Source organism: Osmerus mordax, chromosome 16 (assembly GCF_038355195.1).
Source record: "Osmerus mordax isolate fOsmMor3 chromosome 16, fOsmMor3.pri, whole genome shotgun sequence".
Lineage (NCBI taxonomy): Eukaryota > Metazoa > Chordata > Actinopteri > Osmeriformes > Osmeridae > Osmerus > Osmerus mordax.
In genome coordinates this window covers 13,447,314-13,464,562 of record NC_090065.1, presented here as the reverse complement: position 1 = coordinate 13,464,562, position 17,249 = coordinate 13,447,314, and the positions used below count along the sequence as shown (strand labels likewise).

The 17,249-nt window shown below is 44.6% G+C and overlaps 1 protein-coding gene across 1 annotated transcript; it reads right to left on the bottom strand.

Moving 5' to 3' along the window:
- Positions 1-1,377: 1,377 nt before the first annotated feature.
- wnt3a (wingless-type MMTV integration site family, member 3A) lies at positions 1,378-12,890 on the bottom strand. Its single transcript, XM_067252680.1, has 4 exons — positions 12,772-12,890; positions 7,592-7,833; positions 1,987-2,252; positions 1,378-1,857 (listed from the first exon to the last, which is right to left on the bottom strand). The coding sequence occupies exons 1-4, from the start codon at positions 12,888-12,890 to the stop codon at positions 1,378-1,380; spliced, it is 1,107 nt and encodes a 368-aa protein (XP_067108781.1).
- Between the last annotated feature and the right edge of the window lie 4,359 nt (positions 12,891-17,249).

Genomic DNA, 17,249 nt, shown 5'->3' with positions numbered 1-17,249 from the left:
GTTTTAGGAGAAATAATATGCCTGCTATCATTCTGATCATATGCACAGGTTTTGGTCATATTTGAGCTGATACTTCATAGTATGACACAGCTCATATGATACAGCTTAGTTAGTGGTCAATTAAATTTGCTGACATAAAGCATATTTTTAGAGGTTTTCAAACCAATGTCCAAGGACAGGAAACTGAGAAAAAAAACATGCATGGGTTTTACTGAATCATAGCTCTAGTTAGTAAGTCCCTTTCATATCCTTAAATTTTAAATACAATATACAGTAGCATGGATTTGTCTCCACCGAGTCACATGTCACATTCGGTGACCATTACTAACACTGATAGCAACGAGAGGAACAAGCTTCATATTCCTTAATTTGACAGAAGTGCTGACCTATCAAACTCAGATTTACAATTCCTTTACCATTCCATGCACAGGCTGAATTGAAAGTAATTAGTCTTTGGGAAAAACATTGTTTTTCCATTGTTCTGTGGTGAAAATCCTTTTGGCCACTTTGTTCAAAGAGCTTCCAGTTATATGTCAATATTTTTTGTAGCTAACATATTATTTGGTTGATGCTCTCTTAGATTGATCCAATTTTTTATTTTACTATATCATCAATAATATCAGAATACATAATTACACTCATATGCAAGTGCAGTCTTATTGAAAAAACAGGAACAGATTAACACTATAAAACATAAAACACCCGTTCATCTGGTTCAAAGGTTAGTTTCCACTAACTTACTATAACATTGCTGAATAGAATATGCTGTATGCTGTTGATTGTACTGGTCATACACAGCTGTGAGCACTTATTATGAGATGAGCTAAGTCAAGCAGAGGGCTAGGTTATCTCAAAATATTTGGATTAAGATGTTTATGGGTGTGATGGCGTGACACTGCCGGAAAGGCTTTGACAGTGCTAAGATTCTATAACAATAAGGCCACTACTCACAGCACACTGACCGTTCACCAATATGGTGCTTACAGAGCATTTGTTTTCATATGAAATCAACAACTCTCATTCCTCGCATCAAGATACCAAGGACTTTAAACCTCATCTGGCAATGGAAGTCACCCCCAGTTTGTGCCCAGCCCAGCCCACTCTGTCCTGGTTTCTTTGTCTCCCTCTTTAGACAAGAGGGTAGTTATCATCATCATTCCATTTTTGACAGTGGAGCCTATTTGAGTCAACCTCAGATCATTCACTTCAGTATTGTCTCATCATGAGTGGCCGTTTTGTCTATCTTTGTCTGTAGTTGACTGCAGCTGAACTCACAAACTAGTCAGCAATAGATGAAAGTCTCTCAGCCTGGTCTGGAATCTTCTTCTAGTCTTTTTTTTCTCATTTGGTAATGCGGGAAGAGAGACAGAGGCTCCTCTATTTGCAGGTGTGGACGTCGTACACGCGTACGCACTCCTGGCAGCTGACATAGCAGCACCAGTGGAAGATGCAGTGGCACTTCTCCTTGCGCTTCTCAGTCCGGGTGTTGTGGCCCCGCCCGCAGCACAGCAGGTCGCAGCCATCGATGCCGTGGGATGTGAGGTTGCAGGCGCGGTCGCGAGTCCCAAAGGAGCCTGTCTCAGCGTTAGGCTCGCAGAAGTTGGGCGAGCTCTCGTAGTACACCAGGTCACGCTCTGTGGGGGGTTTGAAGAAAGTGTATTTGGGTCGTAGGGTCTCCACCCAGCCCCTGGACTCCTTGTGCTTCTCCACCACCATCTCCGAGGCGCTGTCGTACTTGTCCTTCATGTAGTCCCCAATGACCCGGAAGTCAGGCTGCGACCACCAGCAGGTCTTTACCTCGCAGCTGCCTGACAGGCCGTGGCACTTGCACTTCAGGAACATGTTGTCATTCAGGGACTGGAGGGAGAGAGAGACAAATATGAATTTCAGACCATTCTTAAAGCTTTGTTGCTGTTTACATGTACATCAACGGCATGTTATGTATACGAGGCTACCGTTGTGACTGAGAGAAGCGGACTGGCTCACCGTTCTCCCTGCCTCGTTGTTGTGGCGGTTCATGGCGGAACGTGCATCGGGCCTGTTCTCCCTGGCGTCGGCAAACTCCCGGGACACCATGCTGCCGAACTCCACATCCTCGCTGCAGCCGCCCCACTTCCAGCCCTCCCCTGGTGGGCCCTTGTGACGGGTGTCGCAGCCGCAGATGGTGGCCGAACCATCCGCGCAGGAGCGGGTCACCGCGAACGCCACCCCGGCTGATGCGATGGCGTGAACGAAGGCGGACTCTCGCGTGGCTGAGGGGAGACAATCGCACGTCAGAAAATGTCAACCAATAAACATCCATTGGTGTTCAGCCCATGTAAACTTACATTTTCTGGCTTCAGGGTTATGAGAAGATGCAAGGATCTGATGTTGATACAGGGATGAATGTTACGGATAATGGCCAAAAACAACACTGGAATGTATCTGAACAAGACGCTGGTCATCTGTTAAGGCAGATACTTCCTATATCTGCCCTTCCTGCAGATACCGCTCTATTCTGTACCATCCTGCATGCATTCAATATCACAGCCCATCCGATGAAAACACTGTTAAAGCCATCGTCAGACCTAACCCTATCCAAAAAAACAATAACCCAGATATCAATTGCATCTATCCCCTCTGGGCAGTGAGATGTTGTCAGTATGTGCCAGTCACACCTGTGAGCCATGAAGATTTGTGGGAGATCAATTGCTGAGTGGAGGAAACATCTAAATAGTTAGACTAAGGTGGTGAGTGTATGGATTCATTCAGCCCAGCCCAGACTCCTGCCCTCGGTCTGTCTCCATATAGGGCTTGCTGGAGAGGTTTCTGTCTGCATGTCTGTCTGGCATTGCTGACTGGTGATTCAGAGAGGATCAGGAACTACCAGGGAGATGACAGGGAAAGACAAGTCTGACAGGCCTATGATTAAGAGACTCAATTAAGCTTTAGATAGGTTAGGATGTGATGCTGTGGCACCCTCAGATACACCGGGAGAGGAACCTGAACCTGTAAACCAGAGGATTTTGGAACATCCATCGAAGAACAGCAACAGTCTGACACAGAGTCACTTGTTAAAAGTTCCTGCTCCCTCAGCTTCTCTTCTACAAACTCCGTTATGACAAGGAGGTTTCCCTGCATCTGTGTACTTAAGTCCTGTATGGTCTTGTACACCAACGAGAACAGAGAGAGAGATAGACAGAGAGTAGTAGAGGGAGAGAAGGATGACAAGAGTGAGAGAGAGTTTGAGTGTGAGTGTGAGAAAGAGAAAACAGGAGGGAGACCAAAGTTAGACAGGGAGAACCCAGCACAGAGAGATGTTTGGAGAGTGTGAGCAAAAGAGAGGGAGAGAGTAAAAGAGAGTGAAAGAGAAAGAAACAGAGAGAATAGGAGGAGTACAAGGTTAAGAGGAGGGTGAACTGCTCCCTTGCAACAGGTTTCAACCAGTCTGAGGACGAAAGGGCACAAAGAACAATGATGCACAAGAAGTTTACTGGCTTCCTCCATCGCACACGTCTTTGGCATGACTGGAGCAGGGCTGTCACATGCCTGCACGCTTTCCTCATTCTCTGCCTGAGGCAACCACAAATCATGGCCAAATGAAATCACAATGACATGAATCGTTGGTTGCACCCCAGAAGTCCCTTCCCTTCACTGCAGCTTTTGACCAGCCAGCCTGACTCGTAGAACTTCCCGCAGGACTCATTAGGTGGTCTGTGGCCAGAGGTGTGAAGGAGCGCCCCCTTTCTCTGTCAATTTAAAACCCACTGACTCTCCCACTTTTATGATCAGGAAGCCAATAAAGTGTAGGTCAAACCCTTCAGCCCGACTGACCACGATGCTGTGAAGCCAAGGAAGTTGGGGGTAGGGGTGAAGAGAGAGGGAGGGGGGCTGGGGGGGAGAGAGGGCAAGTGAGGAAAAGCAGATTATCCGGGGACGAGATGAGAGAAAAGCAGTGTGAGTGTGTGTGTGTGTGTTGGGTTGGGGGAGGTGTCCCTGTCACCTTGGGTTGAGTCTAGCAGAGCCTACCTGGGAAAAGAATGTGTTGGCCATGGTGTGAGGTTGAGGGGGTGATGTACTTGTGGTGTGTGTGTGTGTGTGTGTGTGTGTGTGTGTGTGTGGAGGGGGGGGGGGGTCTGAGTGGACTGACCGCTTGTGACAGCCCCACCTCCGCCCAGGTCTGCCGGACCCTGGCATGGCAAGTGGTCCCTGCGACCTGCTGGGGGGCTGAATCCCCCATTGTGCCTCCACTGTCACGCTACGTTAGCCCCACAATGGCCCCAGATATTTTATATGAAATTTGCCTTGGCCAGTGATTAGTGGGGACCAAGTTAAGTCATAGCAACAGAGAACTATGCGTTGGCTGGACCCCGCTTGTCGGCAGACGGGGAAATCCCTATTCAAATGGTTTAATAAAACAATCTAAAGGGCGTGTGAATGGGGAAAAGCGCTTTCTCTCCAGCTTAATCTCATGGTTGCGGAGATATTGTGCCCCTAGCAGTGCCCAGCAGGGGGTGGAGCTAAGGTCCCCCCATCAACTCCCTTAACCACACCCCTTCTTTCTTTCATAGCCAGAGTTAATGATACACCAGCACACTAACCTCCCTCCCTCCTGCATGAAGAAACATGCATTTCATGAAAAGCGAGGACCTCTTAGCACATCCTAAATTGTATCACTTTCTCATCCTGGGGTCAGGGGTCATAACCTGCATCCCCTGACCTTTCCCCTGGTTGCTTTAGTCTCAAGGAGTGTTGCAAGTGGATTATTAGGATCTAAAATAGATCATATGAGACTGAATCCACCATGCCATAACTGGCCCAACACTTCTCAATATCACCATTCAAAATACACAACAACATTTCAGTCAAACTGAATTTCCTCTTGAAGTGAGCGACTAACCATACATGTTTCGACATGTGTGACTGTCCACTGGTAGTGCTGGTCCAGAGCAGTGCTAGTTATGAGTCATCCTGGGGCTGCCGTGCCTCAGCCAAAGCCATCCAGAGCCGTCCTTTACCAAGCGTGGCCCTCTGATGGGCCCTGGCGTTCTGAGAACACCTGCACGGGCCTCCTATCCACTGCCTTTCATCACGGCCAGATTCCAGCAGCACTTGTTGTGACACTTTGGCTAATGTAAATTAATGAGTGCTGACGCAGACATAGCCTGGGGGAAGAGCCTGTGACTAGGGTTGGGTGGCGAGAGAGGGAGAGAGGGAGGGAGGGATTGAGGGAGAGAGAGAAGGAGAGAGGGATAGATAGAGGGAGAGGGGGAGAGAGAGAGAGAGAGAGAGAGAGAGAGAGAGAGAGAGAGAGAGAGAGAGAGAGAGAGAGAGAGAGAGAGAGAGAGAGAGAGGGAGAGAGGGAGAAGGAGGTTGAGAGAAAGAGAGGGACAGAGGGAGAGGTGATCATTACCACAGGTTGTTGCCATAACCTGCAGTGAAATGTTGTACTGAATGTGCTCTATGTGGTATGTTTAGAGCCAGGCAACACATTAACAAAACGATATCTGCCACACCATACCCCATCAAATACTAACACAGCACAGACGTGAAACGGCTTCAAAAAGAGGATTGTTTGTGTATCAATCTCCTAGTTTCTTTGGCGAAATATAATTTCCTAGTTCGCGATGACCTGGAGCACATCTTATCGGCATAACTTCGAAAACGTTGAAATCGAACAAGCAATCTAGCTGTTACAGGTCACACGCAGCCCATGATGCTACGGTTGCAGTTTTAGGATTTGGGGGGTGGTGAGGTGAGGGGGGGTGGTGAGGTGGGGGAAGTCATGGGCTGACAGATAGGCGCAAGGCCTATGTGGCCTACTGTTCTATTCACCCCCCCGCTCCTTAGAGAAGCATGAGGAAACTAACACACATCCGTCTGTGCTGCAGACAAACAGACACCGGCAGGGACAACAGGCCTGATGCACACAGACAAACACGAGCATCAATCACAGCAGACGAAATGAGAGTCCTCTCCTACTAAGCCCGATCAAAAGGCTCTGAGCCCTCGAGTCACTCTCTCTCCGGCCCCTGACAAAGACACTTAATCCAGCCACTTTGACCTCTCACATTATTAAGGGCCTCAGTGACCTTAATCCAATCAAAATGATTTACTAAAGCTCAGACCCTAAGAGGAGCCATCTCCTCTTTCCACTCGGTGCCCCTGCAATTTAGACCAGGGAGGGGAAAGCCATGGGGGAGATGTGATGGTATTTTGCACCACAATGGGGTTGGGAGTATGAACCCATGTCATTACCCACCTACAGGAGCTCAGGCCTTCTCCATCAGTGGAACAACTGGGTCAGGAGTTTTTTTTAAAGCAATTGCCCCAACTATCCCTGTCTCGGTACACGTTGGTCCGCTCCACAGTCCTTGGCAGGTTTAGATCCCCCCCACACACACACAAACACAAACACACACAACCCCCCTCACCGCTCCCCCCACCCCCTCACACCCCAACCCCCCCCACCCCCCACCCCCCCCCCCCCCACCCCAGGCCTCCTCTATGCTTATCCCCATGTCCCTGACGGGTAGCTAATCCTGAGTCCGGACTATGCAGCTGCGTGGAGGGACAAGTATCCCCACAGCAGACCCGATGCTCGGGGTTTAAACGTCATGTGTGGATGGTTCAAATGAATTCCATTTTGGCGAGATACAGAAGTCCCAGAAACAATCTTTCAGGACGCCCTTGTTCTAACTCGCCTTGGAGAAGCCGCCAACTCCTTTTTTTAATCAAAAAAATGTGTGCCTGTGAGTAACTTCGCCTGTGTGTGTACTTCCCAAAAAGATGCTGAGGGCGACAGAGTGCAGACGGTGGTTTGGATTTGGAACCATGTTCTCTGAAGAGCTTCAGACGGAATCAAACACACAGGTGAACAATGCCAGGGGATTCCCTTCTCGAGAAAACCCCCCACCAGGAGACAACTGTGTGACTTCACCCAGTTGTGTACATTCTGTACAACAGCCCATGCGTACAGACTCCTCACAGCTCAGAGACTGTTTAAACAAGGATTTGAGAACACTTCTTGAAACTTTCAAAGGCAACAGAATCCTGTTGACCGTGAGCATTGGACTGCACAGTGTGGAACATCTAATTGAGAACATTGATCAATGTTGTTGATTGGTTAGCGGTGAGGGAACTGGGCTTCTGTGATCGTGGATGAAGAAACTATATGTACTTGCTCCCATCTAGTCAACATAAACAGCAGCTGAGCCCTAAGTATACTGGGTGGTATGGTTTGGGGAGAGGCAATGATAGTTTTTCATACAGCATGCCAAGCATAACCAAGGTTGAGAGCCAAGGACATGATTATACACTAGAGTTAGCCCAAGAACACAAAAGCAGGTATGAAGAAAAGCATTCATGTCATACAGGAGAATCTTTTTTAATGTCGGGTTTAGGAAACAGAGAGGTTGACTACAATCCAGACAGCCACTTGTAACAAGTTCTATGTACTTTGGCTTGTCACAAAAAGGTGCTTCAATTTTGTCTTCAAAAAGGGAGACAGGCAGTCTCCAATCCAAAGCTATCATGAGGAGCATCATTCACTACCAGAAATCACATGCAAATGACAGTACCAATATCTATTTAGTGTTCTGTGGCAGTTTACCTTTATCCAGCACTGGTCCAAATATGGCCAGGTTGTCGTTGATGGTGGTGCAGTTCCAGCGCCGGCCCCTGAACTGGTGCTGGCACTCCTGGATGCCAATCTTCACCCCTTCCGCCACACTCGGCATGATCTCCACGTAGTTCCGGCAGAAACGCAGCTGTTTGGGCACCAGGCCGGGAATGCTGCCACACAGGATGGGTTGTGAACCCAGGGACGAGTACTGGTGGCCCACTGCCAGGGACCTACAGCAGAGGACACGAGGGGGAAAGAGGAAACTCTGAGTTATATAGCTTACCAATTCACTATGGTTGTCTCTCTTTGTTTCTACTTTGGTATGGGGCTCACGGGTTTCAGGTGAGGGAACGTGTGTGTGTGTTTGAGGCTGTGTATCGTGTGCACAACGATGCACCTCATCCCTCCATCCAACTTTGTCCTCAGCCACCTGTCCTTTGTGTGGATAGAGCGCTCAAAGGCAAGCCGGGTGACAGAGCAAGATGAAAGACCCCGCGGTGAACCTCAGAGGGTTCACAGTCCTTTAGGTCGACAACTTGGAAGCAGCGCCTTGTTATTAACTGTACTACACACGTTGAACAGGCTCGTGGCTCAGTGTTGAGGGAGGGACAGCTAACCCTGCGTTGGAACTTCAGAGAGAACATCAAGTAAATCTCCAAAGCCCTCCCCCTTCTTTGAGGAGGGGTTGTAGGAGGCAACAAGTGCAAACATGATCGTTCCCCGATTACATCTGTGTGTGTGCGTCTCTCGCTCTCAATTAAGATGTTTACACCACGTATCCATGGTAACCTGGCCATTGCTCTGTTCTGCTGTGGCCTATTCCGCTGGATCGCTACGTGTTATGTAACAGTGGCAATCATTGGAATGGTTTGATCCATAGGCAGTAGTGGACATGGCTCCAGTAAGGTTCACTTTAACATTGCAAAGATGCTAGGGATTATCGGTGAATGTGCACAATGATGATCTGATGATCCTCCTATGAGTGATCAAGCCATGATAACAGGAACTTTAGTGCTTCCTTAGGTCAGCAAAACCAACAAACGGGTGGAGAAGAACTGGGCTGCTCGAATAGCCCAGCTCCCTGGCTGTTGATCAGTAAAAAAATTCCCAGGTACTCATCACTGACCACAACAGGAGAACTCAGCCCTCCAGACCACAACTGGATATCCTGTCTAGCCTCTCTTGAAGTGTAAATCAACTACTATATACAATCCTTGAATTACTCCTCTTTGGTCAAGACTGCATCTTGAAAAAAAGATGCTGACCTTGAAAATCATGTTGTGAATGAATATGTGAGCAGATGTTTGCCACGGTCAGCAGGTATGGGTTGACATATATTTTGCATTTCTGTATGTATCGACTTTCAAGCTCTCGTCTGTCCTTCAGTTGGGGATCAAGTTAATTGTCTACTTGTCTAGTGCTTTCCAAAGAATATCCCCGAGCAAATGGTAGGACTATGAGCAGAGTTTCTGCCATATTTTCACAGTTTCCAACTAGACCTCAATTTGTCCTCTAGTTAATCATATACAAGAAACACAAAATGCAAGAGCTGACAGGTAGGTCAAAATGACTAAGAGGAAATCACGTTGGATTGAATTTTTGTCTGCCACACCATGTCTGGGCGAATCAGTAAACAAGGAAACTCCTATTACATATTGACCTCTGTTTGGCTCCTTGTCAATCCACACCCTAAGGCTAAAAACTGAGCAGACCTTTCACAACAGAAACTTGAGTCCACATCACAACACCACCCAGACACTTGGCTCTAATACACATACAGTAGCACAACGAATAAGAATGCGAAGAGTCTAACAGTTGATGGTGAAACCAACCAAAACGAAAGCTACGCAGGTGTGAGCAGATAAGATCGCGTTTGTTAAATAGGCGTGAAGTAAAACAAGGGCCCCCATTTGCATTTATTCTTGAAGCATCTTGGGATTTCTCATTGAGTGAGACCAACAACAGGTGTCAGATTTCCACCTGTTCATCATTGTTTCACTGATGCTGTGTGATGCACTTCTCCCAATAGAGCAACTTAGAAATTGCACTAACAATTGTAGTGTCCTGATGCCCAAACTCTACCTTAACCCCATAGAATCATAGTCATATTAACTGATTATCCATGTGTAAGCTGACTGTCTCTATGTCTGATATTGTAATTAGTATCCTATCCAAGGAGAGCTAACCTGTGTGGACAGTAGCACAGCTCTGTACCAGCTCTTCAACACTGTTCTTCTCTAGCTGGATTCAGCTCTCCTCCTCTGCAGTTAGGACACAGACACTCCTGGATGAGGTGGCAGTGGAACCCCAGGATGATTTATGATGACTTCAAGAAGTATGCCTTGGAGTACTTGGAGTACAGTATCAGAGATACATTTTAAAAGCACTGTCACTTGACAAACATGAAATTGGTGGCCTGAGGTGTTCGTATTTCTTTGTATCTCATTTCCATGCGCCAAAGACAAGCACTCATCTGAGAATATTACAAATTATACATATCACATTCCACAAAGGTAAAGAAGACACACTTTACAATTTGTTCCTAGATGTCATCATCACATAACACTGAGTGAAACTAATCCAAAGTAAGACAGTATTAGATTCCTTCCTTGCCATAGCCATCAACTGTCTCCATGCCTTTACAATCAAACAATCCAAACAGGAGAGAAACAGATTTCCTGTTTGTTTCTGTGTGGATCTTTTCTCCTCTCATCTAAGTGTATCCAGACCAGGTTTAATGCATATTTCAGCAAGCCCATGCAGGATACCTTAGAATTACCACTTTACTTTTGGACCCTGGGGCGTTGGAGCCGACTTTGACATCAAGAGAGCATGTTTTGGAAAAGGAATGTGCGGCAAGCTTTCACCTCCAGGTATTTATCTTTTAAGGCGGGGTGGACTAGGTTGGGTGGGGTGGAATGGGGTGGAGGGGTGGGGGTGGTGAGGTTGAAGCGGGATGGGGTTGGAGAGGGGTGGGTGGCTGGCTGGCTGGAGAGGAGGGTGCAGTCAGGCTATGTCACGGCAGGTCGGGAATTGACAGACATGGTTCTGTAAAGGTACCAATCCATATTCTGAACATCTTCCAAACTGACTGCTGTCGCACAGTAGTGAAGCCTGAACCGTGAACAGCACTGGTGGCATGGCTATCACAGGCTGCGTTGCCAGCTTCCGTCAACACCACCTAGCAACTCTTCACAACACTGCCTGACAGCTCTTGGAAGGTTGACAAGTTATGTACAAGTACAGAGCGGGAGAAAGAGAAAGGGTCGTTCAACTGCACGACAACGGTTTTTGAACAGGGTTGGATCTTCTTGGAGCACATTTCTGTTTTCTGCCTCATTTGGTGAATGACAAACTAAACACAGCTCTATATTACGTAAGCTTAGTGGTGACTTCACATCAGCTCCCCAGGCTGGTTTCACAGAGAGGCTGTGCTCATACTGGTACTGTAGGACACATACCGGTACAGTACAATAAGCCTAAAACAGCAGCTTTGACTTCAAAATCTTCTCTTTTGCTTCAGTGGAACTCTAGCCCACATTAAATCAGCACCCAACCTCCATAATCAAAGCATACACACACAACTTGATGACTTAATGTCTTTGTCAGTGTCTGACCAAGTGGAAGCCTGCCATCCACTGTATTAGTAATGGCGGGAATCTGACATTTTGATACTAAACTGGTCCAACAGAAAGAGACAAAAAAGACAGCTTTTTGCGATCCAAAATAGATTGGGCCTATACTTTCATTACTGTGCTAACCCAAATCATGAGCATCACCTTTGAGAGTTATAAGTGCTGAGCTCTCATGGCAGGTACTTCTCTCTGGAACCAAGTCATTGAACCATCAGTTCCATACTATGACTGTATGTATTAGTGCAACTGAATGAAACATTAATCAGAACAACATCTCACACTCAGTGACCTAAGACCTGAGAGTGAACTCATCATGATTATTGGGTCAGCTTCTCTCAGCACTGTTCTTTCTGTCCCACTCCTTTAGCTAGATTTCACTCCAGCTGAGCATGTAATTAGATTCTCATCAGCATTACCACCAGGGAACATATTAGCTGGATGAAATTTGGAGACGTGCCTTCTATCAGGGAGTAAAGGAGTGAACCTGGTTGATTTTTAAGACTGATGCTGTGTGCTTTTGATTAGTGACAGATCTTTGGTCATTAAAATCCAATCTTGACGATGTGAAAATATGCTGTTGGGGAAGACAATAGGAATGGGAACGGATTTCAGTTGGACAACAAATCTCTGGTCTATGACCGCATACCACTCCTTTTTTTCCCCCTCTAAATGGGACTGCATATTCAGTAAATTGAAAAAAAATGTAGATTGTGGTGACAAAAAGATCATCTTTGTTACCGGGAATCCAAAATGTCTGTATGTTGGATTAATTTCCCATTAATCAATTTTGACGATTAGGCATCACATTTATAAGAATAAGATAACATAATCAATAGTATTCTGAATTTAATATCAAGTCAGAACCTGACTCGTCAATAAATCACAGATAAATAAATACATTAATAATGTTAGGGGAACTACTGCGCTGATTAATATTATTGTTCTTAATAATGATATGTTATGACAAATATTTTTATTGATCCGTAGTGTGCATGTTATTAATAATAATAACAACAACGACAAGAAGAACAATATAAGCATGATATCTTTCTTTGATAATTCATCTGTCACCTTTATTTGAAGTACTTTCCAGTAAATACATTATCAAATATCCTTATTTGTAATATGTAAACAAATATATTAAGAAAATGAAACATGAAGAATCCCCGTAAAAACTTTGCATAATTAACCCTATAGCCTGAGCTTTCCGGTCCTGAGCTTTTGAAATCAATAGCGTCATTGACTCACGTGCTGTCTATTCTTCTAGAATTTCACTTGTCTGGCTATTTACTCGTGCCCACAAGTCCGCCTCAGCTGGTTAACTTCAATATTGTATCACGTCAGTATCGCTATAGCATAACTTAAATGGCAGGTGTCCACAACTTTATGTGTTCCACCTGATAACTGTACAAAACGAATTGCGGGCTGTAATAAAATTAACAGAAAGATGGGCTAGGCCTATTGCACATGTACAACTTTATCATATTAAACTGTTAAAAGAAGGTAAGAAGGTTATTGATAAATTAAACTTACCACCATATTGGATAACTTCCCAGGACATGCGTGAGACCACAAAGAAACAGGAAACATCCAATGCATATCATCCTTAAAAAAGTTTCGCAAAACATCTTCATGCCGATACGCGCGCACATATGCGCACACACGTCTTCGATGAGAAAAAAAAATCTGTGCAAAACCAATATTTCTCTTATTGTCGTAAAACAAGTAAAGGAGAAACGGTGTTTTACGTCTAGTCGTGGCAGAACAAGGGAGCCAAATATTAAAAGTTAAAAGCAGCTTGCTTTTTAGGACCCAATCAGCAGGTATTGCCAAAGGGGAAATTCTGATGATACTGTTCCTTGCGCGCACAGTTTCTGAGTCAGTCAGGCTGAAGCCACACACTAGAATGAGCTAATTTTAAGAAGATAGTGTTTTAGTGCTCATTGAGACTTGGTCGCATTGGTATGCTGTGTGTGATATATAATGTTGTTTAAAGGAGAGAGGGAGGGTCCGAGGGGTTTTAAATAGACATCGGAACCCCTGTGGATTGGGTAGCTATAACAACCTGTCCGGATTTCACTCCCCGGTTTGAAGCTGCTAAAATGCAGAAATAAATATGTGTGAATTGCTAAGGCCCACCATTCCGTTTTCTAATCCTTGATTTGTCTCACTATGCTATTACGTATGCATGTAAAACTTAATCCAAAAGTTTTTGTTACTGATGAGTTGTAAATAGATGGAACTATAACCTGACTGATGCAGTTCCTTAATAAACATGATAGTAGGCTAATTTTACAATCAGTATTGTATCCATATAATAAAGTAAACAAACAATACATTCTAAACAGTTGAGCAAACGAAAAAATGTAGTCGAAGTTTTCAGGACACATTGTTTTTCATTACTTTTGAATGGTGTTAACTAATGGAAAATTAATGCCATAATAATCATCTTATCTACACTGAGATTTATATTCTTCTTTTAACAGAAACAAGTCTGTGTATTCTTAATTATTACTTAATAATTAGGTCTATGTATCCCAGTACAATCATAACTAACAAAAATGTATTATGATTACTTTTCCCAAAACATGAAACAATATGCATAACTTTATGTTAAACTGAGAGAACACAAATTAAAAGCATTACATTTTATCACACATTTTATTTCTTTAGTGTCAGGATGTCAAGATTATAATCTTAAACGATCGTACGATGTCGACCAAGACCCGAGGTCCTGTCTTTCTCCTGCAGCCCGTGCCGCTGAGTGGCAGGCGGTTAGGTCTTCCTTTCTCAATGTCAAGTGACTGTTGATAGGTGATTTAATAGGAAGTGGACCAGTCGTTTCCATAGACATGAATGAATGCAGAGCTGTATTAGTTAAAAAAGAAATGTCTTGCATGCTGCATAATCAACATCTTGTGTGATGTAATTTACCATGTATATTGTGCAGGGAGTCAGTTGACTGAGCGGTGAGGGAGTCGGGCTAGAAATCCGAAGGTTGCCAGTTCGATTCCCGGTCATGCCAACTGACGTTGTGTCCTTGGGCAAGGCACTTCACCCTACTTGCCTCGGGGGAATGTCCCTGTACTTACTGTAAGTCGCTCTGGATAAGAGCGTCTGCTAAATGACTACATGTATATTAAAACCCATTTAGAAAGTTAAAATGAATAAAACCAAACAAATTAGTCTATCGGTAATCCAAATATTTTTTTTTACAATTTTAAATTACATTTACATTACATTTATTCATTTAGCAGACGCTTTTATCCAAAGCGACTTCCAAGAGAGAGCTTTACAAAGTGCATAGGTCACTGATCATAACAACGAGATAGCCACAAAACATTGCGAGTAGCCAAAACATGAAGCACACATTGTGAACAACCAAAGTAAATTAATCTTTCATACATAATCATTAATTGTATTTCCAGTCCAGATATGTGCAGCAGTGTCTCTTCCTGCATTCAGTAAGTGTCAAATACCAAGCAAGACAGTTTTTTTATTATATCATATTACATTTAGGCATTTAGCAGACAGAGCGACTTATAGTAAGTACAGGGACATTCCCCTGAGGCAAGTAGGGTGAAGTGCCTTGCCCAAGGACACAAAGTCATTTAGCACGGCTGGGAATCAAACCAGCAACCTTCTGATTAATAGCCCAATTCCTTAACCGCTCAGCCATCTGACCCCCCCCCCCCCCCCCCCCCCTCATATGAACAGATCCATGAACCATCCAGTACTGTTCACAAGATGTATGCTTATGTGGAATGTTTTGTTAGTGTCTAATGGTGTGATACAATTTCTATCCCTCACCCATTCATTTTGAAATAATTTTGTGTGCTTGTAAGATGTATTTTATGGGGCGGGCTACCAATGGGCAGGGTCAGAGACAGCGTTAGAAGCGAGGCAAAGCTTCTCACTGTTCAGGAACCCTCTCAATTTGTAGTTTTACTGCTATCTGGTGGACATCATATGTAAGCTGTCCAGATGCCTTTATAGAACATGGAAAATAATGCATTTGTGAAGGTTCAATCTGCCATCACTAAGACATGAAGTAAGTCACATTGAGAGGACCTCACTCCTTAGGCTCACAGCAAGGTACGCAAAATGTGGTTGTATACCATCACAGCTATGGGATTTTGAAGTTTTCGAAACAAATAAACATTGTCAAAGTACCACGCATATCAAGCGTTCCAGATCAGCTCTGGAAAAGAGTCAGAGATAGCGGATGTCAAGACTGGCATCAAGGTACCGTCAGAGGAGAGACCCACCGGCATCGTGACTAGATTCACTGGCCTTATTCTCTCAACGGGATGTGACTGTTGCACACACAATAAACACATATATCTGTGTTGTGTCTTAACATCAGAGTTGTGAACCTTCATCGTGTGACTAAAGGTCAAATCAATTCAACATATGTTCATCTGTATTAACCAATTTTACTTTTTCAGTTGCCAATCAAGAGAAAAGTGTCTTCAAAAAAGCCATGTCCCTCAGCCACTAGACAGCTGACAGGGGCCAGTACAAAAAGACATTACTGAACACAAAATGCATATGCAGTTCAATGGTTTTCATTACCCAAATCACCAGATGAAAAAATTAAACGTCAGTGTTATTTGTGTGATATTTGTAATTTTGTGACATGTGAGATTTAAGTGTCATTCTATTTATTGACCACTAGATGTCAGTCTAGTAACAGTCAATTACTATGGCTGACAATAATAGAATATTACAGTGATGAGGAGATTTCGAAGCTGATCTGAGGGACTGGTAGATAATAGCTTTATGCTATTTTCCAATTTGGATATTTCATGAATATTGTTCTCAGCATTGACTGTTGATACTCAACCCATATTTTGGCAGTATTGTCCGCACAGTTCAGCATTAATGTACTAAACCAGAGTTTAATTTGACTGCATTATATTGTCTTAAATTCATTATTTAACCAATTATTGTTGACCTAGTGTTGCTGCTATTAAGTTTGTAAGTAGAAAAAAAAAAATCCCCAGTTATTTTTTACGTTTTCTTGAGGATAAAATCGTTTTTTAATCCTAAACTTAAATCCTGTCAACAAAAACATTTGACAGAAAACAGCATTGGCAGCTGCAAGGACACAGCCTGCTGATTAAACACTGGCTGTAGGTCCGCTGGAGCTCTGTTTGCATTACCAAGTTTCCAAGGGAAAAAGGGAGTGAGCTGTGCCTCGATAAGTGTAAGTCGGGTCACACCCCAAGAGCTCACACCTGGAAACTGCTCATCACTTTTCCTTGGCCGGCAGCCTCTGAGACTGAGCTAACATCCAAAGACATGGGAAAGAGGGCGATGCCCCCCTCACTTCAACCTATCTTCAGGATGGGCATTGCCACAGGCACTGACACCTCTATCAATTTCTCTTCCTACTTACCAATACTGGGTGTCATATCCTATTGATAAGACAAACCATTGATGGTGACATACAGGCTGAGTGGGTGTGTGTTTCAGAATAGGGGTGGGGGGTGGAGGGGTGGGTTGGGGGGGGGTTGTAAGTTGGGTGAGGAAGTGCTAGCCTGTAAAGCTTCATTCCGCCCATAACTCAGCTCTTTATCTCAGACCGGCTATAGACTTTGATCACAGTGCTCCTTTTCTAAGTCACTGGAGCAGTGGTGTCAGGGTTGAGGTCCTAGTTAACAGCCCTGGGTCAGAGAAGAGGAGTCCCCAAACAGCAGGCAGACATGGGAGCCCCTCACATGACAGGAAAACGCCACTCCCTGTCAGGCCTGAGGGTATGGTGGCTTTCATCAGCTGCTTCTTGGCAGAACATAGACAGCCCCCATCTCTGCTACTACGATCCCTCTTTCAATCTCTGTCCTCTCTTTTTTTTGTCCCTTCCCCTTTCTCTCACCAACTCCTTCCAGACAACACTTTCTGTAGGTCATCCCAGGTCATCAACTGAACGAGACGTTGACCGCAGCTGTTTCTTCTTGTCTACCAATTGGAAGCAGATCGCATCACTCCATTGACACACAATTACCATT